Source organism: Thunnus maccoyii, chromosome 10 (assembly GCF_910596095.1).
Source record: "Thunnus maccoyii chromosome 10, fThuMac1.1, whole genome shotgun sequence".
NCBI lineage: Eukaryota > Metazoa > Chordata > Actinopteri > Scombriformes > Scombridae > Thunnus > Thunnus maccoyii.
This window is the reverse complement of record NC_056542.1, coordinates 6,632,786-6,659,079: the sequence shown is the minus strand read 5'-3', so window position 1 is coordinate 6,659,079 and position 26,294 is coordinate 6,632,786. Positions and strand designations below refer to the sequence as shown.

At 40.0% G+C, this 26,294-nt stretch overlaps 1 protein-coding gene across 7 annotated transcripts in view; it reads right to left on the bottom strand.

The window, feature by feature from the left end:
- The window catches only part of LOC121905173 (thrombospondin type-1 domain-containing protein 7A), a 189,914-nt gene that overhangs the window by 21,302 nt on the left and 142,318 nt on the right, over window positions 1-26,294 (bottom strand). For all 7 annotated transcript variants that reach the window (XR_006098369.1, XR_006098368.1, XR_006098372.1 and 4 more), the window contains 11 exons: window positions 25,782-25,976; window positions 24,192-24,458; window positions 17,672-17,850; window positions 17,028-17,033; window positions 16,444-16,577; window positions 15,094-15,247; window positions 12,786-12,927; window positions 8,480-8,595; window positions 7,757-7,874; window positions 4,930-5,075; window positions 2,753-2,927 (listed from right to left, as the gene is read on the bottom strand). Coding sequence is in view for 2 of the 7 variants with exons in the window: in XM_042423206.1 (XP_042279140.1) it covers window positions 2,753-2,927; window positions 4,930-5,075; window positions 7,757-7,874; window positions 8,480-8,595; window positions 12,786-12,927; window positions 15,094-15,247; window positions 16,444-16,577; window positions 17,028-17,033; window positions 17,672-17,850; window positions 24,192-24,458; window positions 25,782-25,976 (1,632 nt within the window). In the remaining 5 variants the exon portion in view is untranslated. The remainder of the gene's footprint in view (window positions 1-2,752; window positions 2,928-4,929; window positions 5,076-7,756; window positions 7,875-8,479; window positions 8,596-12,785; window positions 12,928-15,093; window positions 15,248-16,443; window positions 16,578-17,027; window positions 17,034-17,671; window positions 17,851-24,191; window positions 24,459-25,781; window positions 25,977-26,294) is intronic.

The window sequence follows — 26,294 nt, the reverse complement described above, 5'->3', positions numbered from 1 at the left end:
TTGGGGTTTTGTCCTTTGCCACTTTAGATTTGGGAAAGTTTACACTCCAGCAGCCGCATCCTGTCTCGTTACCCGAGATAGCAGTACAGTACATTTGCCAAACAAATCGTTTATTCCTCATCCTCAAAGCCTTTTTCACTTGTAAAAGTGGAAATATTAATAATAAAGCATAAATCTAACCTGTTGCTTTTCCATGTTTTTCTATAGTTAGCTTAGCACACAGACAGTGATTATGTTTTTTATTTCCATCCCTTATAAATGAATCATCAAGTGGTTTTTATCATGATTTTGCATATTTAAGACCCTTTTACATGGTTCCTGTTTTAAAGTCAGCAGCAGACAGCATTTTTTAACCAACTCACAGAGTTAGTGTTAATTAGCTAGCTAACTACAGCTCATAAAGACTTTGTTTTCATTTCAGCTGGTAAAATTGATTGTCTCTGGCTAGCAAAGAGAATCCTGCTTTTGTTTACTTCTGTGACCCATCGAGTGATAAATCTTTCACTGTAACTGTGTGTTTTGTGTGCAAAAAATTGGAAGCTTGATGGGTGTAGCAACAATAACCAAGGCTAACTGTCAATGGCACTTAAATCTTGAACTTCTTTCTATTTATCTGTCTTTGTTTATCTCATTAATTAACTTATAAATTAACAAAAATAATCATATGTAAATCTGAACTGCCTTTGTGTATGAAATGAGCCATATTAACTGCCTTACGGTGAGAATACCAAGAACAGAGCTGCACCTCGTTTCACATGCGCCATGCCTATAATCAACACTGAAAAATACATCTTCAATCTGTTCTCCTCTTAATCAGCATCTCCAGTCTGAATAAATGGATGAAATGTACACTTTGTCATTTACAACGCCGCAGACTGCTATTCAGAGTTTTATCTGTGCTTGCCATCTTGTCTTTTTTATAAGCTCTTAGGGCTCTTTTGTTATCTCGCACACAGATTATTGATTGCACCCCTTTTTTCTCTGTTACTTTATCTCTGTCTGTCTGCATGTGTGTGTTTTTAAATACTTTGCTTCTATGTCTCCTCACCGTACAAATGGAATAAATTGAATTGTAGGGGGTCACAGCTTTTCATTTGGATTCAGCTCTCAGTCTATTTCACAGAAAGAGCAGGTGGTCCTAATAGTTTGTACATTCCACATAAAACAGAGTATAGCTCCTGACAGCGCTGCCTCTGGCTTGGCCGAGTGCTTCGACAATCACAACAAACAGTGTTCTCCAGTGGGAGGCCTGTGAGGGATTGTGTTTTGACCGCTGCACCAGTGAAAACCCAGTGTGTTTTAAACTCTCCGTGTGAGACTTGTCATTGTGAGGAGAAAAGAAACGGCTACCGACTTTTATCTCAGCAGCTTTATGGTGAGAACTGGGGATAGACGTCAAGTAAACTGGGAGAAAATGGGGTAAACGGGATTTAAATATAAGACTGTAGAGTAAAGTGGAATATTTATCATGATTTAGAATACACACAACATCAGCGGAGGGGAGCAGAGGGCTCTCTGAGTTGCTACAGGCAATGAAACACGGTACCTACCAGGATATTTAACTCACATAAAATGACACAGTTACACAAAGCGTCTGTCATAATGTAGTCCATTTATTCAGCCTTCAGGTGAGCTCCTAACTCTGATTTTAGAGGTCACAAATAGATACTGAGTGCTATTGGTTAGAAATAATAAAATCTACCCTGTAACAAAAGTATTTTTAGTGGCTGCTTTGTGATATAAATCAAACTGCTGTAGCTCTACAAAGAAAACTAGAGTCGTAATGGATTGTTTCACTTATACCTTTCTTTAGAGCTCCAAGCTACTGCTTTGATGTCATTCTCACTCAATCAGTAATGTTGGTAAGTACGATGTTATATTAACCTGTGGAAGGACGGTGGGTGGCTACATCGATACTAAACCACAGATCCAACCCCAAATTCAGCATCAAATTAAGAAAAAAATGTATTTGAAAGTTTATCTGAAGATAAGATGAGGCTTCAGCCATAAATTTGGACAGATGAAGCTTCATATTAGCTTCAAATAAAATTTTAAATACATTTTTGCCCGAAAGAGGGCTGTAGATTTTGTCTCCCATCACTTATGCTGACAGTGCATTAAGAAGTGATCTCTTAAAAGCCAGTATGAACAGGAGGAATGATTTCCTATTTCCTATATAAGTGTATCATAAAATATAGCAATGACACCTGAAATCTAATTTAACTCATTTATAAAGGCGGCGCGTGTGCTGACAGTAAAGTTAGTGAGAAAAGCAGTCAACACAAGTCGAGAAACACTAGCGTTAGCAGCTAACGATACTTCTAACTGGCCCCTAACTCCTCCTGGTTACTAAAGGCGTATGCTGTTTTATTTACAGGGACGTGCGCTCACATGGTTTTATAAACCGAATTCAGCATAATTTTAGTGAAAAATGAATTCTCCAAGTGTATCACAGCCTGTGCTAACTGTTGTTGGTGTGGCAGAAGACATCATTTTTTGGGGGATTTGAAATAATTGAGGGAATAATTTATTTTAGTCACGCTTTTATTGTTAAAATAGTAAAAGTATCAAATACAGATTGTGGCTGAATCGAACTGTATCGATGCGGCTTTGAATCACAGTGTATCTCATCATATCATTCATTGAATCATCTGAGAGGAAGACATACACACGCCTACAGTAGACATAACTGCCAATGACATGTTGTGATGTTGCTCATGCAGCATAAGCAACTTAAAGGCAGCGTGATTACCTGGGCAGGGAAGGGTGCAGGCCTCCTTCAGTCTGATCTGTTTGTCTCCATCAACAGCCAACTCCAGGCTGCTGCACAGCTCCTCGTCCACCAGGCTGCCCTCGCCATTGCTGGTGTCGTCCGACACGAAGCAGGAAAGATTTCTGTAGCGCATGCCGTGTCCACACACCACACTCTGACAGGACAGGAACACCACAGAAGAAGAAGGAGGATGATGAGTTATCATAGTCACAGAGAGTAGTAACATGAACCAACAGACACCATGATGAAGGCACTCAAGTAGATAAAAGTATATATTAATGTTATTAATTTGAACTGCCTTTTACAAAGTGCATATAAACATTAACAGTATGAAATATTAATGACATATGCTCTTAAAAGTTGCAATCTGCGACTGATGTACACAGCACTGTCGCCCCAAACTTTTATGAAGTTAAAGGTAATGAAGATAAAAGCAACTATTCCCTATTGATCTTCATTATTATATCAATACCAATCACAATGGAGCAGATTTAAAGCCACATCAGGAGAATGTTGCTGATATTCTTTAAACTCAGTGTAATTTAAATGGGAAACAGGTTGTGGGGAATATTACTGCATACTGTACAGTACCAGTCAAAAGTTTGGACACACCCTCCCTTTCAAAAATGTGTCCAATCCTTTGATTGGTACTGTATCTGTAAAAAAGTTGTATAAAGCCTTTTAAGGCTCCAGGGGGAGAAATCTGATAAATGAGTCAGCGTCAGATGGGGCTGAAGACTTCGAGTTTAAAAATGAAAGAAATCTGAGAGTGAGGAGTTAGAGAGAGGTGAGGTTACCGCTCCTCATCTCTGTTTGAGGCTCACAGCTCGAGGCTACGTTAGCTGCTACTAGCGTAACACAATCTATACTGTCCATCTTGAATCAGACTATCCAAATGTGAGCTTCTTGTACATGTTTTTCTTTTTTTTTTGAGGGGGGGGGGACAGATGACTACTGTTAAAACTGAGAGAGAAGAATCTGAGGCCACTAAAACAATAATATTATAATATTACGCAATACTAAATCAGGGGAGTACTTACACTTGGGAACAACCAAGGCCCCTTCTTCAATAATTAGCTAATAACAATAATAATAATAATATCTCTGAACAGACATGAGTTTTCACTTTTTAATTCTGAAATCAAAGGAAAAAATACTTGCACTCGTGTAATTAAAATCTGCACAAAGATGCTCATTATTTCTCTTTTCTCCAAACATTCTTCTTGGCACAGTTTCAATCAGTTCTTCAACAAAAAAAAGGATGATTATTCCATCTCTTTGGTGGATATAAATCACTACTGAAGATACCTCTTAGAAAAGGCTGTTTTGTTACTGATGAATACTTTACATGTTCAGATTCAATTTTCTTTTTTAAACATAAATCAGATAAAAAACTTATGTTGAAGGGGATTTATTACAGAATTACTTTTATAACAAATTAATGACCTAATGTCTCATATTTGTTACTTTTAATTAATTTAAGACATTTTAAGACTTTTATAGACCTGCAAACATCCTGTATTAATAACTCAATGATGAGTTGTTAGTTACATAGTTAGTGTATCATGGGTACAGCTGACCTCAGAAGACATTAAATGTAGGAAACGTTGGCGCTCTCTCTCTCTCTGTCTTTCAGTTTCTCTCTCTCACTCGAGGAAGGCTGAGATTATCGGAGAATGTGACATGTCTCCCTGTCTCCCCATAAAACCACACCCATGTTTGCAAAGTTTTGTTTTTTTGACATAAAGCAATGCAGCAGACGTCTTTGAAAATCTGACCCGGCGGTGCACAATGCAAAATGAAATGTAAAGGCAGACAAATTTCCTTGGTGAAGAGATGGTTTATAGTAATATATCAGAATTAAAGGTGCATTAGATCGATTTTTACTGTCTTTCCCACAAAATAACTCTATGAGCAGGGATTTGATGGGGTTGTTCATCAATACTAAAGTCTCCTTTACTTTTTGCCAGGTGCTGAGGTTTCTGCCTTCTAATATCCACAATTTTTTAGCTTAAACTCTTGTGTGTATTGATCTCTGAGGAGTCAAAAGACCTGTCAAAGTAGCATTTCTTGTGGCTGACAAGAAATGCTCGATACAATTATCAATATTTAATAACCCCTGGATTACGGTATAATATTATGATTTACTAACATACCTCCACCCGACACTCGGACCAGGGGCTGTACTGCCAACGGTAGCAGGGTCGGACGGGACAGGGCTTCCACTGCTCCATCTGAGGAGGGCAGGGTCGGCCGTCACCCTGAGAGGCCTGAACCACCGACCTCCGACGCCACATCTTACCTAGAGAAAACACGGAGGAAATGATGACATCAGTGTATCATTAGCATTAGCTTTGATATTCATGTGTTTTCTTCTTAATTTTCTTTTGAGGCTTCATGTTGTACTCGGACAAAATGCCAGTGATTTGTGTTGCTATGGTTATATTGCCTAATTATTTGTAAATGCCACTCTTGAATAAAACAACTACAGTTTTAATAAATAAAATTAAATAACGTTGGAGCTAGAAAAACGGACAACAACAGTATCTTCTCCGATTCTCCCTTACGGTATTGAAACTTGGGTGAACTTGTTTTACCAGCATGATGGAAGAGAGTTGAGAAGTTTATTTCTTGCTAAAATTACATAGTTATAAAGAGTGTAAATATGCTGTGTTTCCTGCACAACAAAGTGAAGGAAAATAGATTTGGCACACACAGTGACCATCACGGTTTACCACACGGCAGTCATCCGTTCCCACTGTAAACAGCTCATTTTAAATGCATGCATATGTGTTTGCCTTCGAATGCATTAAATTAATCTTACTGTGCAAAACAGCACTTCACTTAGAGCGTGATTTTCTAAATAGCCTGAAATACTGCACTTTCTCTTTGACATCCAGATGAGATGGTTCTTGGTCCACTTGAGTAAAAGAGCTTTTTTTTTTTTTTCTGCATCAATCAGCAAACTCTCTTTAAATAAATTCAACACATCACAGCAGCTAACACCGCAGAGACCGTTTGATTTAAGTGCAGAATTGACGCTATGAATTAGCTGGGAAAAAAAAACTGAACAGAGAGCCTACACATACATTTCAAAATGCCACCTCTTCCTGTCTACCTGTTTAAACCGCCCACTCGCAAATGTCAAAACCCTTCATTTGTTGCATATTCCACTTTCATTTCCACACTGCCTTGCCAGAAATCTGCTCACCTCAGAATATACTTTTACCAACCTACGACACCTTTCAACAGATAACATACAAACCAGCCTTCCCACACTCTCACACACACTCACACTCACACACGCAGAAACTATTCATAACATAACCTAACATAACTATTCATAACCTGTTCCAAAAAGAGAACATCCCACTCACACAAACACATCAAATAAGGTCCCCTCTTGCCCCTTTAGCCTTTCTTAAACTTTTATCTTATTCTATGTGATTTTGCAACTATCGCTGCAGCGCTTCTTCTTCAAAGCACTCCCCACAGCCCTGAGGAGCAAGAGGATGTAATGGGACAGAATCAATTGTGTGAACCTCCGGAACAACAACAACCAGGCAACAGGAGGACAAATATTCGCTGGTTGTTTGGCAAGACCGTAAAGCAATTGCTCTCTCTTAAATAAACACTTCCTCTCTTTTGCTTCTATGAGTTTTTTTTCCGGCCAAATGCCTCCAATGGGAGCAGGAAGTGTCTGATATGGGGCTTTTTTTTTTTAGTTATTCAAGTATGTTTCGCTGAGCATGCATGTTTTTACTTACTAACACCAGCAACGCCTGAGTACTTCCTTGTACACACTCAGAAAAATGTTGACGCGATAGACTCCTCACAACAAAACCAGAGACAAATGATGACAGCAAATAAAAGTTTATTTACGCTGGCATCTCCAGACCTCAAGTTGTTTTCTTGTATGTCCTGCAATGCTTCAAATTTATAAAAGCTTTATCAAGTCAACTTTGGTGCTTCTTCTGTATCTGATACATTTACAAGTCAAATAAGGGAACAAGATGATTTTACTTGGAGGAGTTTTCTTGGTTGGACGGTCTTAACACTAGTAAATTATATGCCAAAGATCCAGTCAGGAATTGAAGCCACGGCCTCTCGTTCACCACACCAGGTGATCAGAGCTTTCTGAGCTCTCACTGAAAAAACAATTAGATGAGAACATCAGCTGAATTATAATGAGAATGAATGGCAATTAACCTCGAGTCTGAATTGTCACATTATCACACTACATTAACTATGTTTTCATTATCTGCTGGAGGCCAAGTTTTTGTTCAAGCACACCTGAGCTAGACCTGACCCTTGCAGTCGGACATATTCACCAACACTGTGTCATAATGTTGATTAATTCCTGTTTAGCTTGTTTCTTGTCCCTTTGTGTTTATGTTTGAAAACTTTGGGATCACCATTATAATTTATTTTAAGGCTCTTTGGGTTTGAACAATTTTTGGCTGCATAAAATGAGCTTGCAGTGACTGAACCACCAGCCAGGTCAGTGAGGTTTAAGGGGCTAATCCCATTTGAGCTGGATCACAGGCCCATATTTTTTGTTGCGACGCCAAGATTTAAAACTTGATTTGTTTGGCTGGCTGTTTGATGTCAGGACTGAAGTCACCGAGCTCAGCCTGGGTAAAGTGGCATCATATTTTACATCATATCGTAAAAAGAATCCCTATTTTATGTGCTTTTTTTTTGTTTTTACTGTGATTTTATCTCATGTTTTAAAAAGTGCACTATGAATACATATAATTAATTAATCAATTCATGATAAAAAAGGTGTTTAGAGAACATGTTACAGACTTTATTCCTGCAGCCTGTCAGTTTAATTAGTCACTGCTCACACACTGGAAACTCCTCTCGATAAAAGTGTCAGTTAAATGTCAATTACACATCTGCCATGTTTATACCATTCACATTGATCACACAGTCGTTAACTCATCATTAGTGTACAAAGTCTTACACCAGGACTCTTACCCTCTAGCCCGCAGGTCTGTGAACACTCCGACCAGGCCGACCACTCTGACAGCTGACAGTTGACGGGACACTCGACCACGCAGGAGATGTTCATCTGCCATTTCTTCTCCAAATTCAACTGCGGCACATGTAGGAAATGAAGGTGGTAATCTTTGACTAACACGAAATCATTCACAACGCTAGTCGAACAGCCATCGGGCAGACGATTCAATCTGCTGGCCAGTCTGACCTCATAGCACTACAATTCCCAGAAGCCTTTGTTCTGGCAGGGGACAGACTGTGCTAGGCAGAATCAGGCCAGAGGAGTTGGAATATGGAGGCTCCTGTGAAAGCCATTCTGACACAATGTGTTTTTGTGAATGAGCCAGATGATGAAGTGGGCCAAGGGTTAAATAGCTGTGGGGACGGCTCTGCCACAGCCCGCCGGCTACAATTACATGGAGCCGAGACACATTATGAATGAATAAAATGCTCCGCCTGAAGCAAAGACAACAATCTCTGCATGGGAATACTTCTGAATATTTCATGTTGCTGTGGGCTTAATAGTACTGGAAGGGTGCGATAATATATTGTAATGAGTGATGTGATTAAGTCATTAAGAAAAATGTGTGTGTCAAAGACAGAAAGTAAAGTCTAAACTGCCCAAGAAAAGAATAAGAATTGAAAGGAAAAAAAAAAACAAGTAAAAAAGGAAACGCCACAGGAATTTTCTGCAGGTCTCACCTCTTCACAGAATTTTATGTCGACTGATTTGCCATCACTGCGAACGCAGTCGAGCATCCGGGTCTTGATACCACTCCCACATACAGCGTTAGGGCTCAGCTGACATGTACTCCAGTCTGAGGAGGAAACAGAATATATTCACACTGACATTTTTAGCTGTTCATGTTCACACAACAGCCAATATAAAGTTAACTCAGGGTGCATAACAATCCACACACAGCAGAGGTCCAGCGATGCCAGGCTGAAACACCGACAACACAGAAAACATCTACAACAGCAGTCAGATGTTGGACAGGTTTTTTTTCGACATTGTTCATTGGGTGGGCCAGATTTTTACAGGTGTAGTGGAAAAACAATCCTGTGTGTTTTCAATATGAATTGTTTGTTTTATTCTTTTAATTCATGTAGGAATAAAAATTAATTATATAATTGTAAATGTACTGGATTGTATCTGAGGACATTTTTCCTATTAGTATGTTTTTGCTGTTACAGAGTTGCAGCAGCTCATGGATACACATATACAGTATGTGAATGTATGTTATGTGTGTAATTGATTATTGGTTATCCACACGTGATTAGCCTGATTCAGAAGTTGAACTGAATAAATTAATACTGTTGTTGACAGACGACAGACAGACAGCAAAGCTACGGATTTATGTGTTTAAGTTCACAGGGTATTTGTTTCATTTGAATATATTACTTTCTTGTGTTATTCATCTGCTCAGTTTATTAGACTGTTTTCGGCTCCATGCTTTGTTTGAACAGCGTGACTCAGAATGAGTTCAGTTTGCGTGCTTCTCCTCTCTTCACATGGGAGCAGTTTGAGATTTTACCAGCTAATAATTATTAATTTACATGAGTCTTGTGTGTATTTTGCTATCTTTAGTAGATTGGTGAAAAATCATGTACATATTTTAAATTAAACTATGAAACAGAAAACTTTTATCAGGTTTGTATTATGTGTATTTTTATTATTTCATGTTACAAGCAAGCCAGGAAGAAAAAGCTTATTTGATGTGGAAGTCTCTTGGTTTTTGGTTAGACTCTAATGTAGCAAAATGTCTTAATGCTAAAGATCCAGTCATGAGTGGAAGCCACAACCTCGCTGTCAACAAACCAGATGAGCAGGGATTCAGCTCTCACCCTGAGAATAACAAATGATACCACATAATGATAGGTAGATACTAACTCAAAATAAGTGCCACTGATGCTGTCCACACTGGAACATTTGCACTGAGCTTAATCAGCTAATAAGCTAACTTTCCACTGATGTTAACACCAGAGCTTTATTTCATCTTTTGGGGCAAGTCCAAGTAGGAAAAAATAATATTTGAGACATATCTCAACTCCTTGGGGGGCAAGTCCTAATAAACAAATTGAAAGCAAGGTCTGAATGTTTAAATGCCACAAGAAAATAAGTGTAATAAATGAGTTATGAGTTAAATTGAGTCATAATTTTCATGCTTCATAGAGACGTGCAGGTAAATAAATAACGGTGAGGTGACATAAGTCAGTTTTCATATATGCACAAGATGATCTACAAATGTGGTTGTAAATCTACTAGCTGTCATGTGACTTGTAAATCCCAGAATTCACCTGTCACACCTCCTCCAGTGAACTGCATTTTACAGTGAAATATGACCTTTGTAAAGATTGTAAAGCACACAACTTAACCACACTTAGCAAATATTTGCCAGGATTCGGCAGGTTGCTGATGTTGATTTTACCACCCTGGGTGCAGACAGAGTTGGGAGGCAGGTGAGAGGGAGAGACATGACTTAGACAGAAGCAAGAAGGAGAGGGAGAAGAGGATGTATTCAAGTCACAAGAAAACAGCTTTTCAGTAGCGTTCTGCTTCTGTAGTTCGATGTACGTTCAGTCAAAGCAGGATGATGTGGCGGGAAAAACACAAGGAGACGTTCTTCAAAAGTGTTGAAATGCTTCAGCTGTCACAAAGTCTTTACACTTCAGAATGAATAAATCCCAGACACTGCGAGCCAAACCATGGTGTGTCTTCGCTTTTTAAGGGTGAACGCACAGAAATGCACCATGTTGCCTCATGTTACTTTGAAAGTTGTTTAGCTGAAGGTTTTATATGATGGCTGAGGTTGGGAGGGATCTGTATGCCTACTGATACGCATCATGCTCCAGGGAACACATGAACTGGGATTCTGATATAAAATATCAATTAAAATCTGTAGATTTTATGGTGTGTCGACACAGTGCAATGCTATCAAATTAATTACTAGCTATGTGGCTGACATAAACTAAAATTCTCTGCCTTTACTGCACTGTATCTGATAGATCTTTTAGGATGGACATGCCATGCATACAAATGAACCATTATGGGCTTCCAGATGACTCAGCAGAATGGTGAGCATGCCTTGTACTTGCCATAATGTTACTTTGACTTCAGCTCATTACCTTTGTTGCATGACACACTTCTTCTTCTCCCTCTGCCATCCTTCCCTTCTGCTACAACTTCCAAGTAGCACTGCAATGCCTTGAAGTAATTGCTGTGTGTGTTTTTTTTATTGTGTATTTGGAGTCAGACTAAATAGCCTCTAGCTGGCGAAGATCATTGTCGATAATAGATGATTACTGTGTCAGCAAAGAGGTCATTCGGGGTTTATAACCACTCACTTAAATCCAATAAATCTGGTTTCCATCAGTATCCTTTCATGCCAGCATCATAAACGAGTTGTGTGGCTGGGTGATCAACAACAGTACAAGTTTGTTACCAATAAACCTCACCATAAAAATCCAAAGTCGTAAGAGTCTTGAACCTTGGCCCCCCCCAAAAAAATTAGTTTGTGAGGCGAAAAGACAACATTTTATTCAAGATTTAAAACCACAGTGTGTGTGCTGTTGTTAAAAAACACTCTGCAGCAACAGGGAGGCTGAGGTATCACTCATAAAGTGTGCCATCCTCTGACAAAGATGAGTGGCTGTTTTTAGCTGCAGTGAGCTCGTTTGCAAGCTCAACTCAGGGAATTGTGTCTCCTTCTGCTGAGGAGCTTTGTGGCACTCTGGGGACTGAAATAGGGAGATTGCAAGAAGAAAGAGCGACAGAGAGAGACAGAGAGAGAGAGAGAGAGAGAGAGAGACAGAGAGAGAAAAGGAGAGAAACTGTGACAGAAGGTGCAGCTTGGACGGTCTCAGCATCAACAATGAAAATAAGAACACTTTACCCAATAATAATCTCTGCTCGTGTATTATGTACATATACCCTGGGATGCCTGTATGCAACTGTGAACCCAGCAGTAGAGATTGTATGTTATGTCTCCCAGAGTAACAATACAAAGGGAAGAGAGGGAAAAGAAGGAGGCTGGTCGAGAATGTGGGGCAGAGGCATTGAAAGCAGCGGAAGAAATCCTAATGAAATATAGGAACAATTCAAATAGTTTCTATTACTACAGTTTCCAGAATGAAATGTGAAAGAGTGGCCTCTGTAGCATGTGATATGGAGGTGTGTGATATCCTGCAGATTAGAAAGGGGAGTTTGGGAAGGATGCCAGATCAAATCTTCCTGTTTAAAGTAAATCAACAATGTTTTTCCTGTTTTCAGCAGTAACCACAGAGGTGCTACTGAGCAGGGCGCTCAACCCACAGAGGCCAATAGTCAAACGTTCTAATTTTACTTGGCAACTTCGACGCTTTAATGGTTGTAACTGCAGGAATTTGCAGAAAAACCTAATGTGTGCACATTTAACCTTCCTGTGAAAAGTAAAGCTAAATTTAAAAACAACCAACAAACAAAACATTTCCTAAGATTAGAGAGGAGCTTTGCAAAGAGCAGCTGTGAACAAGACTCAAAACAGCTCCATTAACTTTCCTTCATCATTATACTACACAAGGTTTATAAAACCTGCAAGGTTTTGTGACAACCTTACCCGAAGACATGAAAGCGATAAGGCTTGAAAAATGGATGGGTCAGTTATCAATTTCTTCTCTCGCTGTCAGAACAGATGAGAAGCCCGTTCTGAAATGGAAACTGTGTTTGCACTCATGTCCACAGAGAGTTTTAAAGTTTCCATTTCGAGAGCTGTTTTCATACTGGTGATTTGGTTTAAGTTGAGAGACGCTAGGACTGACACACCCATAACAGCGGCCAAAAAACCCGCTCCATCCAAAACACAGACAGCACTGTCATTTTGGGAAGACACATCTGCCATAAACAAACTCTTTTCACAATTTTAACGGAGCGAAGGGAATCAGTCGAAGCGCTGCCGCTGTAAATTGCTCCTGTGCGCTGCAACTTTATGAGGACAGTTCATTATTTGAGTTTGTTTGATCTTTCCTTTACCTGTGATGTTGTAGAAGTAGTTGAAACAGTTGAGGTTCAGGCTGCAGGGCTCTTTGTCGGTTGTGTCTGGACACTCTCTTCCAACGCTGGGTGAGCGAAGGGTGTACGCCATCCTCAGTCGATTGTTGGTTCTGGTACAGGGCTGAAACAGAGACTTCTCATTAAAAACTGGAGCCCTACAAAAGCTTTTTTTTATTGCAGGAAGTGATCAGAACTGAACACAGACATATCCCTGATCTAGAACTCAGCCATTTGTTCACAGAGAGCTCCTGCCACACTGATGTCCTTTTCTATTGAACATTGAAGTTGCAACCCCCGTCCTAGTCCATATACTACTTAATTGTTTTCTACGATTGTGCTGTGTTGGATTATGTTCACAGGCAACATTTTTTTTTTTGAATGAAGTGCTACATTTATACAGAATAAGAGAATGCCGGCGCAATAAATTTTAAAGTCTAGTGGATATTGGAGCCTTGCAGTGTGTGAGCTGTTTCTTTGTTTTTTGACTTTCTACATTTATACACCTACAGTCGGAGGGAGGAGGTCAGGGTGGATGGCGAGCATACAAAATGCAAGACACTGACACGGAGACCGAGGTTTGCATCCTGAGTTATGTGTGTGGTAACGGTTTAGTGTCTTGTGCTTCAATTCACCGCTTTTTCTGTTTTTCTGTATTATATCAAGACCATGATCTTTTCCTAACCTTGACTAAGTGCTGGCAGTGACTAAACATAACAAATAAAAGCTGAATAATACTGTAGTGTCTACTTGTGGATATCAGATATTTCGGCTGACAAAATTCTTTGTCATTGAACAATTTACTCAACTCTTCCCAGATACATTAAGCATTATGTTAGCCGTGTCGCATTACGTTTCCTTCAAAATGTATTTGCTATTGCAATTTAGAAGTATATAAATGTAATTTCAAGGAGACAAGGTTGAAAGTTGATAGCTGTGTGAATTTGTCTGCTTCTGGGTTATTTCCAATTTATTGGGCCACAATTCCTCAGGGATTTCTTATGTCAACATACTTTCCAAGTGTCTGCATATGCCTGGTCCCTAGAGGGATGTTTTATCATGGTATAAAGAAAAAAAAAAAGATCCTTTCCTGCTTCTGTCTCTTGGCATTCCCAGAATGTGGAATTTGACTTTTTCCAGCAGGAAATGACATGACAGCTAAAATGAATATTACTGGAATGGTAAACCACCAGATTCTACATGGTCATTGCTTGCAGGGAAGAGAGTTGGGGGAGAAAATGACAGCCTTTTGAATAACTCCATTGCTGGCACGATGAATAAAACATGTGAGAGGCCCCGCTGGTGCCACTGCAGACTCCATGTCGAGATCGGAATTGCAGGAAGTCGGTGTGTCAAGCACTTTGGGAGAGAATGGGGTGTGATTAACAATGGCCTGGGTGCTGCTGTGAGAACAGCAGGTGAAACCAGAGCAGTTAAAATGGCTTTTTACCACGAATCAGAGGTGTCAGGGGCGGAGAAGCTGAACAGGATGTTCTGACATCTTACATGTTTTTACAAAAGGGAGACAGAAGGTTGTGTACGTGCTGTAGCCTGCAGGTGTGTGCTTTGCTGCTGGGATGAAACTGATGTCTCTTTACAAAAGTCTTCCTATTTTACAGAAAGTTGGAAAAGGTCTCTCAGGTCGTGATGTAGAGGTAGATTAACTTTCATGTCCTTCTTATTTTAACATAAATGTTTAGGCTGAAATTAACATTTATTAACTAAATTCAAAGTCATACATTGTAGCCGGTAACATTGTACCATAAATCAACATTATTCTGAAGGTATAACAAATGATTCTCACTGTTTGTGGTTATCTGCCAAATGATGATCACAAACTAGGGGTAATATTTTTAGCCAGCTTTATGTTTGCCACTCCATCACTGCTGATGTATGCAGGGGTGTGTGTGTCACTAAATGTAAATTTGGAAAGCTGCTCAGGAGTTCTGTGTCTTTATCATAAATCATCCTCCTTCCCTGCTGAATGCACAGGGAGGGCAGTGTAATATAGGTGATATATAAGCCATTTTTCCTCCTGTTTCCCAGTTCGTATATCTCTTATATTCCTCCTTGGTGGACGGAAAATAACCTGTTGACAAAGATTCACACGCTGCTCGCAATAATACAGTGCTGATACATTCTGAATTCCTTGAGCCTCAGAGAAAATATTTCTGACAAGAAAGAGATATCAAGATAAATCTCAACGGGCTTCACAGAAGTTTGACATTCCCATATCTTCTCTGTGGCAGACAGCTGAGCTGCTGCTTTCTGATCTGGGTTCAGCTCTCACCAGGCTGCAGCGGCTCCAGGTGCCCCAGTCATTGAGGACGCAATCCTCGGGGCAAGGCAGCCGGCTCTCTCTGGCTCCCAGGGGCATCTCCTCCGGGTCACATAGGTAGTCCTCCACAGACTCTGATGGGCCGTCTATGGTGTTGAGCATGCACCTGTGGAAACGGTCAAGAAACACACTGAATTTGACCATATTTTACCAACGCTGCTGATGTGCTCCAGGAAACGCTGGAGTCTGACATTTCGTTTTAAAAGGACATGCTGGCAGTTTCATGGACAACTTTACGACCTTCTGTATATGTTTCTCAAGCAGTGGGGTGTGTCCCTCGGGGTAAGGGGGTCGATTTTATGAGAAAAATATTGTTGTATTTGGTCACAGCAACATGAACTCCACTGGTTTTGGAGGCTGAATGTGGACAAGCTGGAAGTTGCACCTTTCTTTTTACTTTTTTAGATTATCAATTTATCTTTTAAACATGTAAACACATTTAAAACACATAAATACAATACATAAATAGATGTAGAGCAAAAATATTTTAAACTGAATCCAGGCTTTCCTCAACTGCCTCGGCCATATTTTTAGAATCCTCTCCTCTAAATTACAGCTTTAGACAGCAATAGACAAGATAAAGAGGAGGGAGGATCGCCGCCACTATTTTAACTCACAATTTCACCAGCTCTTAATGTCCTTTTGGAGACTTAGCTTAGGTCAATAGAGTATTTACTCACTGTACATCCACCAACTATTGTGAAGAGGTGCTGGACTTGATCATTGCAAAGGGTACAGGGGATGATATCATGTCTAGTAGCTATATTGCGGTGTGTTATAATTTGTGTGTGTGTGTGCTTTACTCCACTGTTTTTACAGAACTAGGATGTTTGGCTCTTTATGCACCACAAACCTAATTACAGTCTTTTGAGTCTTATATAGTGTAATGATTTGCATGTGCAGAACAAAAATTCAAAAATTTGGCAGGGTATCAGTTGTTGACTTGTTAGCAGAGCCAACACAGCATCATGCTTATGATGAGTGTTATGCATGTTTTCCCTGAAAAACATGTAATAATGTAGTCACTTAATGTGAATATAAAGTTGCATGTGACAGCCTGCAAATGCTGCAAAGAAAAGTAGAAAATGTCCAAAGTGATGTCATCATATTGCTTGTTTTCACCGATCAAGAGTCAAAACTCATATTCAGTCTACAGTAATATTTAAATAGAAAAGCAGCGATTTGACAAGCTAACTGTGGTATTTTTACTTCTAGCACTTATAGACACCATACCTGACTAATACTAATGTATATAAACATAGATACAGATAGAAGGAGAGAGAGGGACAGGGTGTTAAATACCTGACTTTTCTGGTCTGTACGCCTTCACCGCAGTTCTCTTTTAAGTCGACGTTGCTGACCTTCCACACACTCCACGGCTCAGCAACCCACACATACTGATTACAGTCGCTCTGACACGGCACCACCTCATAGACCTGAGGACAGAATAACCTTATTATGTTGCTTAACATGCTCATGATATCATAAAATAGACACAGTGGCGAGTCAAAGAGTGAAACAGGAGCAGATTCATTTTCTTATTGCAAGAGCATCTTCAATAGGCAAGGCCAACGCTTATGATCATGATCGTCATGGTCACGGAAAAAAGTGGCCTCTACAATCAGTATTTTTTGTCTTATCTGTATAAGTTTTTGGCTCAGCTCTTGGAGGTTTAGCTCAGCCAGTCAGATTTTTTTCTGCATTCAGAGCAGCTCTGCTTCTGAGAAATGTCTGTATAAATAAAACTCTCAATCTGCCATAGTGCCTTGTTTACTTACGGCAAGAATACTGTGAATATATACATCTATCTGTCAATGACCCACTGACATTGGTGACACTTAACATCTGTGACTATATTACAAATAGCTGAGGAAAGCGGCTCTTACCTGGGCCTGTAGCAGTGAGTCATATCCAGTGAGCATTGGGGTGGATTAAAAGGAGACAGATGGATTAATGAGCACATGCCAACTGTTCATATAGTGCAGAATCTATGATTAATGCAACGTTTGAGAGGACATAATCAGAAAAGCCTCTAGCATAAATACCTGTGTGAACTTAGCTGATACACACACACACACCCACACACACACACACACACACACACACACACTGCCAGGCATAGATCAGCACAACCTTAATCTGCATTTGTTGATACTCACAGGCCTGGAAAGCATTTCATTTTTGCAAACCATGGAAACCTTAAGGAATCAACAGGCACACCGTGGGGCATTAATAAGGTAGATGGGATCCATTTATAGCACCCGTTGCTTTTTGCACTGTCGCTGCTCAGCAAAAAAATGAGTGCAGCAATAATGAGGGGAAGGTAAAGGAAAGCTCCGCGCTCAAGCTTATTATTCATTAATAATTAATTTCTTTCTCTCCAGTGTTGGAGACGTATAATGTGTATCACAATTGTAATAAGTATAAATACATTGCAGCACAGCTCATAAATATTCAAGAAGCAATGGTGAGCCAAAAAAACACAGCTTCAGCTTTTAGCTCACACTCAGCTCACAGAAAGTTTCAGTACCTGGTTGATGTGGTCCAGTTTGGGACAAGGCCGGCCACCGTTGTAAGGTTTCTCTCGGAGCCATTTGGAGCGAACTTTGACTCCGCTGCCGCAGGACTTGCTACAACGTGACCAGTTAGACCATTCACTGAGTTTACAGTCTGAAGGACAGGGGATGATGCACGCCTCCTCAATATAACCTGCAAGGAGGATAGAAAAAAAGAGGTGTTTTGCAGATATCAAACTAATCTTTATGGTCTGGTTTTTGGCTTGTGACCTTGAAAAAAATGAAAGAAATGATTATCTGTGTACAAGACAAAATTATGATTTGCTACATTTAAGGCTGTTTTTGTGAATTCTTACACAGTGTAATGTAGTTGGTTATTAATTATGTCAGAAGGAAAAGCATTCACTAGAAAACACATAGGAAATTAGCTCTGAAAAAGAAAAAAGCCAAAAACAAACAAAAAAAATCAGTTCTCTCTGCATCCCACCAGGAGGATTTTAGCCTCCAGGTTGAGAATGACTGCTTTGGACGAAAAAAATGGCCTTGGTCAGTTCATGAATCCTTTAAAAGAATCTTGTTTTCTTTATCCAGTATGAAACTACATTTGTCCTGATTCCCAGAGCATAGTTTTTTCTTTTCGATCTTACAAAAGAACATTAAAGTTCAAGAACTCTTTAAATGGTTGATGGGGAAAATGCCCAGCCGTAAGAGCTCTACAAACTATTCACTGATACTTCACAAACTAATCTAAATACACCTATTGACTTTCAGCCTTGTGGAATGAAAACAGGGTTCACATTCAAAAGTCCAATTTTATGGTTTGTTATATAAAGGTCTAAGAATCTACCCAAAAGCAGTTGTTACGTCTGGCAGCAAGCTTCATTATTTCAATCTATTTCCCTCAACTCACAGGGTCATGTCAAGTCAACAGGGCTGGTTATAAGCATCTCACTCTGCTTGTTACTCTTGTTTTTTTGAATCTTTCCCCATCTCGGGGTTGAGATTTCCCTTGTTTTTGCCAGTACACACAGGCCAAAGTTCAGTCAAATATGTTGAAAGAGATTATTCTTCTGAACCTTCTGTTTTCTGCATAAAATTTTCTTCTCGCTTGCTCAGAGTCTCTGTTTAGAAAACAGAACCTACAGTATTAATATTTTATGCTTATGTTACAGCACTGGCCTGTAAATCAATTTAGCCTTTGATTAAGAAAATCAATGAGGTGAATGAGCCGGGAAAGTGGACTGTCTCACTGGGTGCATAAGTACTTCCTCTTTCTGATGTGGGCTCTTTCAGACTGCTTTGCTGTTTAGTGAGAGACATGTGTCACTACTAGGACTGACAGATTTGCTGAAAACACACTTCCCACGATTTTAGACAAGTTTCATACAGCGTAGTCAATCCTTATAAATCAGATTTGTCAATGTACATATATGAGAGTATTTTTCTCACTTTTTTAACCTGGGAAATATCTTGCTAATAAGCACATACTGTATGTTCTCCTGTAGTACCATTATGCTTCACACAACAACAGCCATCCACTGCTGGAGGATAACTGGATAAGAGAGCGTTACTCATCCAGTGCATTGTTGGTCCAACAACTGATATGAACAAGTGACATCCCAGTGTCAAAGCCTCTTCTAACCTTTAGACTACCACAGTTCAGGCTGGAAACAAACATGCACTGGGTTGTGTTGGTGTGGGAAATGTGGCAACAGGTACTATGTGTTTTAAGGCACCTAAACACAGCAGATCATAAAACTATGAGACAGGATTTTACAACTCTGTAAAGTTATCACAGCGACAATAACTTCTGTCTCGTTCAGTGCAAGGTACAGTAAACAGTGTAATTAGGCGGAGAATGTGCACTGGTATTTAATTTAAACGTTGAGGCAAAAGTGGCGCCACCTGATTGTTTTGACAGAGGCCCCTACTGCGGCATAATTGAAATCAACATGGAGGCTTTTTCGATGCAGTGTAAACGTTGGTGTAAATGCAGCGTTGCTTCAGATAGTGGGGGTTTGTCACAGAGAGACATATCAATTACAGTTATACAGTTATTATATCTTATAGTTAACACTCTCAGTCACACTTTCAACTTAACTACAAACCACTGCTCAAAGACACTTTAATAAGATGGATATTTGGGGCTTAAACATGGAGCTTAAACAAGATCTTTCTGCCCAATCTGCTGCTCCAAAACTGAACACTAAGATGTCTTTAAGCAAATATGACAAAGAAAAAATAATAAAAAGTCTGCTTAATCCAGTAAAGAGTCCTGGCAGTATGTTAGCACCAACTAAATGCACACTATAATGTTCATATCCATACACACACACATACACACACTTCTGGCTGACCTCCTTACACTCCGTTGCCTCTGAGTCCAGATCACCATCTTTACCTCAACACCTTGCTGAGTTCAGCATGACCTCTGAAATAAGCTTCATCCCCCTTGACCTCCCACTGTAGGCCCTACTGTCAAGTCCAGTCAATCTAAATCACTGACGCTGTCACTTAAAGTTCACTCACAGCGCAAATGCTGCAGTCCTCAGCTAGCAGTTCACTCGTAGTTCAACTGATATAAACTTGTTAGGTGTCTTGCCAGGCTCTCGGGGGAGACTTTTGGGGTGAATCCAAGTAGGAGATCGCTCCCTTTGTCTTTAGAAGTGAACTTGCAACCTGGCTAAAGCTCCTGTTGTGGTTCCTAAAGCAGTTGTCACCACTGTATGAAGCTTTCCTAACTGCTGACTGCCAAATTTCACCTGAAATGTTAACAGTTTCACTGCCCGATCAGCTCTTGATTCCCCAATGATTGGATGATTGGGATACGCACTGAAATGCCTCTAGAAGAAGACATGCTTTTCAGCAACAGCCAAAATCTGTCAATACTTTATAACAACAGCATGCAATCTTTATATTAAGTAATCGAGCATAAAGTCATTTGTTCAACAGATGGCACATTAGCGTAATTTGTCCTTTACCATTATTCATAACATGGTAACAACATAATGTTTGAGTGAAAAATGCTCTGTTGCCATTTTCTCTTTGCACATACAAGAACCCACTGGCATCCCTGGCCTGTAAGGGATCAATTAATACAGAAATAGAAGACAAACACATAATGTAGCATATATAAAAAGTGCAAATTGATTACCTGAGCAGTGATCCGTTTGATAAAACCCCCTGATGCTCCACACATGCTTGAAATCGCTGATATTCCTCCTAAAAACTCTCTAAACTCAATCATATTCCAGATTTTTCAGTTTTATAGACGTTGTTTGGACACGGCTGGTTTAAGACCTGCAGGGGCCCCAACATGAGACAATATAGTTTATGACACTACTGTGAGTTTCTCACTATCATCATATCTAACCTGAAGTTTTTTCAGTAAAACATTCATGTGTTTAGTGCTGTAATGACACAGAGAGCAAACCGCTTCTATAAAATCAGTCTATCAGACATGCTTCTCGTAGGACCAGTCGATTAATAAACCGATCACTGCACTCATATTTCTTAGAGGAAAAGATTTTGTCTATTTTTAATATACAGTATGAACATGTACATTAGGTTCTGTGCTGGTGGATTGCTGTTTGTACCCACACAGTAGCTTATAATGGGACTTTCCCAATTAAAAGAAAAAAAAATTCTACTGGCATGCGGGGCTCGTGGGTGCAAACGCAGAACACCATGAAGGAATAAAGTGTGGCTGAGTCACTATGTTGTTGGTTTCTATACCCAAATTTTATCCACTCAACGGGTGGTTGGCACAGGAAGCTTTATGTCCACCATTTGGCTTCAGGAACCATCCAACATTCCTACCTGATTTTTAACTTGGTACACTCCTGCACCACAATCATCTCTAAGGCAATGGGGGCAGTCTAATCCCTGGGCTCTCTCAAAATAACTGAGGACGAACTATCCTCAGGTTGTAGCACAGAGGAAGGAAAAAGAGTCACCATATGCCTTTGATGTATTTAACTACCCTCATCAAACACAAACCTCAGTCCTAAAACCTAAACAGCACATGTGCTGTAACACTCTAAACAGCATAAACTCAATTATACACACAGCCCCTCAGTGTGTTTCTATTGTTATTACAAATATGGGTCATCGTGCACCAGCAAATCTGCTCACTGCAGCACCGCTCAAGTTCACAGGTCCTCAGCAAGATGCTCGCCCTTAAGCTTTACCCTTTGTGGCTTCCTGCAGTGAACAGATTCTCACATCCTGCTGAGAACAGGCCAAGGCTCCCTGAACCTTTCCATTACATTAAGTTATGATAAAGGTCAAAGCATCATGGGTCACCTATAGTCATAAATATAAGAATATGAGTTGTGTTAAATATATAGGACATTGCAGGGTACTTATATAATTTTCCCTGACTGCACCATCACCATTAGCATGAAATTAATGGTATTTAGCAGCCATTTAAATGGTACATACACTTGTTTGAATAGCTACAATAATGCTAATTGCTTAAATATTAATACATACAGTACCAGTCAAAAGTCTGGACACACTTAATACATACTGGTACTCCATGTTCTACATTTGATATGTTTGTAGAATTTTTGTGAGATTGGATTGAAAAACCATCACAGGGTTAAAACTGCATCAGTATCAGCCCTCAGTATGATGGAAGATCAATACAATTTTACTATTCTAAGTCATTGTTTTGACCTCCACTTGCGAAGTCTGTGGCTTGTTCTTGAGTCCTGACTTCCTCTGTCTCAGTCTGGACTTGGCTTTGAGTACAGTGAACATGACAAACACACTAATTAGATCTCTTTGTGGCTGACAGCAGTTATTGCTGGGAACTAATACAATCAGCAATTTGTCATTTGGATGCTATCCGCTTCTTGTGCTGCTGATTATGACATCAGTCTCCCTGCAGTCAGTCATCATTCATATGGTTCGAAAAATATATAATGTACACATTTATGCAAACTTTTTTAATATATAATTCTCTGTATTTCTCAATAACTAAATTGTTACTTCTTGTAACTGTGCAAACCTCAAATATAAAAATAAAAGACTTTTATTGGGAACAACTGCTGAAAAAGATTCGGCGATATCTTCCCTTATAACATTCACTCCCTCTCATAGAGAAACGAGGCAATCTGAAAAGAGAGCAATAGCACAAAGCTTGGATCAACGGGCACTTTTAATGATAATCCTCTTTTTTTTCTGTTGATGTCTGTGGAATACAGAGATAACAGTGACACAGTTTTCCTGATCGCCATCGTAGCCGAGGGCATTGTGTCAGCTGCAGAGCGGTGAAAGGGCCATGTCTCCTCCTCTATCGAGATTAAAAGTGATGATGGCTGAGATGGAGAGAATAGCGCAGAAAATGAAGGAGGGAGTTGCAGAGAGAACAGCGGAAGAGCCACTGAATGAGGGGGATAAAAGAGAGATTTAATGATATCTGTGAGATTCACATGTACTAACGCCAAGCCTCGTGAATGTGTTTTTTGTGTGCACCTCAAGGAACATTTCTCTTTTTTTTTTCTTTGCTCAATGATGCTTGTAGATGAATGCATGGATGCACAAACACATACACTCACATTCACATAGGTGTAAAAATGCAGACAAGCTGACAAAAACACACAAACACACACGCGCGCACACAACGCCGTCCTTACGATGTGCTCTTGTCACACCCACACTCAGATTAACTGACGCATATCTGAATCTCTGACTCACACAAGGAGACTAAAACCATGTTTATATATGCACAACACTGATGTATTCATTTGAACATCTCCCGCATTCTATTTCACAGCAATTTCACAACGAGTTTCTGAGCCCGGATTCTTTGCTTGAAGTATTTTGGATCTAAGATAAGACCTTACAACGAGGAGACAAATGATTCTGACAGGAGTGTGCCAGAAAAAGGCATCCTTATGTGAAATTCAGTATTCAAAATGAGTCGCTAGCCTCCATGGGAGGGGCTTTCATATGTGCACAAACAAAAATCCTTCGCCTCAGATGAATATTTAACAGAACAAAAGTTATTCTTGCATCTGCAGTTTTCCGACGTGCTACTGTATATTTCTCACCTGAAACCAAGAAGTCATGGCAGGAAAAGGAAAAAAAATAGGTTTTCCTGCATAATGTACAACACCTCAAGAATCGTATTTCTGTGCTTTAATGCAGATTTCTGTCGGAGCTGTTTCCATCATCAGGGGTCAAAGGCCAAAATTAAAAAGTCAGTTCACCCACATTATGAATAAAACATATTTTCACACTGACCTTAGCCAAACAGATAGCTTTAGTCGAATGTGCCAAGGTCAATTCAACAGAAACACATCTGTCCAGAAAGAGTGTCTGTGTATCATTTTTCAATGCTGTGAGCACCATAAACATAAATCAATTTAAAAATCTATTCACCTCCATTATATTGGAGACAGATATGTCAAAACCTGGACAAATTAAACCAAAACTATATGTACAGCTAGACTAGAGGTAACTGAGGTAATTTGGGTGAACAAACCCGTTAACAAACTCTATGATTAAACGTCTGCACGTACTCACCGTGACTGTTGCAGCGCGAAGTCTCCACCAGCCTGTTGTCTTGGTCGTAACACACCATGGCCTGGTAGCGGTAGCCCTCTCCACACTCCTTGATGTCTCCCTGGACTTTCATCCCTAGTATGCTCTCCGCTCTGCCTCCCTCAGGCAGGATGCAGTCTGACCAGTTCCCCACTGGCTGGGCGTTATACTTGTCACAGGGGCAGTACTGGGTCTCACTCAGAGGGTACATTTGTGTGTTCTTGCACTTGTCTTTCTTCTTGCTCCTCCCTGAGGAGTGGAGAGGCAGAGAGATGAGCAGAATCGCCTTGGGAGAGGTGACTGTCTGCTGGTGTTGGTGGATATCTGTCTCTGTTAGGCTGGAAAGGCTGTGAGTCTCATCATGATGTACTGAGGCAATTTACAAGACCTTATTTGGAATAGCGTACTCACTACAAAAAGGCCAGATGACGCAGCATCCTACATGCACTGAGGGGGGGGAGGGGCAGAACAACTCTTGATGATAGATTACGGCGGCAAAATTGTTTCAAGCAGAGTGCTCTTTTACTGAAACAGCTTGACATTTTTTATCTTCAGACATGTCAAGCATCGTTAATCATAGATCACTGTGCAAAGAAACTTCTTTTTCTTGTGGCAGCCTTTCATTAGGAGTTGTTTTCATATGAAAAAACCATATAATATGGCTTTGATTACTGTCTTTCTAACTTCCCGCAGCATCTCTACCTGTGGGTGCCATCAAACTGGTATGACTGCCTTTTTTTTTTTTTTCCAGCTAAGGTTTGCAAAGTATATCCTGCATTAGGTCCACGAGTGGTTGTTGATAATTACATCTGAGCAATGCAGCATGCTATAATCTGTCTATAAAGGTCATAGTTACCAACAGGCAGCAGTATATGCTACCTGTTTCCTAGTGATCTATAGAGTCAGCAACAAAAAACCTAAACCTAAATTTATCTTTTTTTACTAGTAAAAGGGTAGATATTGGGTAACATCTAACATTTTACTGATAACTTTCACCAAATATAAGATTCTGGATAAAACTACAAAATCCACACCATCTCCCTTCTGATTTAAAGCTTATAACTATTAAACCGCCTCCTCAAAAAGTGTCTATATGCACTACATGACCTCTCTGTTTTTTTTTACACTGAGGTGAACGGGTCGAAAGATATTCAACTTTTACATAACAGGAAAATAAAAGTCATTCAAATCCTCTTTCTCGCAGTTTAAAGTTCACTTTCCCCCCCTCAGTAACCTCTTGTAGAGGTGCATTAATGCATCGGATCGGTCATGTCATTTTGCTTTTATGACTGTGTTGCACAGGGCAACTCTGTAGGCACATAAAAGGCTGAGGAGTTATTTCGGATTTGTTGCTTTAATCCCACTGGAGCATTTAGCTGGCAAGAACCATCTGAATAGATTTATGACCTTGTGTTTCACTGTACTGCTCGTCTCTTGGATCATTGCCTACCGACATTACCCCCTAAATTGCCTGGTACCTCACAAACACTTAAACTACAGTACAAATAAGCTTGTCTGAAAAGTGTTCAAAACAACCGCCCCGTTATTTATGTTGTGCCACTCTGTTCTCACCTATCAATGCCCTCTTTCTAGTTCGGACCCCCACACAGTCAGCTGTGCAGGACGAGAACTTGGACCAGTTGGTCAGCTGGCAGTCATCCTGGCAGGGGAGCTGACAGCGCTGAGTGATGGCAGGCATGGTCTTGGCGAATTTCAGACACTCGCTGATGTCGGCTTGCGTCCCATCCAGCTGGCGACAGGACACAGCTGGAAGAATTAGAGGAGGTCGGGTCAAAAAGGCTCCATTAGAATAGGAGGCCATTATATAGTTGAATGTTTCATTGTTCCGGTAGACAGATGACCAGTCATAGTAGGTATTGAAAAGTGTAAGACAATATAATATGGTAATATAACAAAATGTGAGAGAGCTACAGTACAGAGATTCATTTCTTGTGTATTTCCATTTCATGCTACTTTATTTCAGGGGATGATGTGGAGCTCTTTACTCCACTACAGCTGTTTCTCAGGTAGAGTTAGTAAGGATGTTGCAGATTCATACATATTCACATACAGTCAGCTTATAAA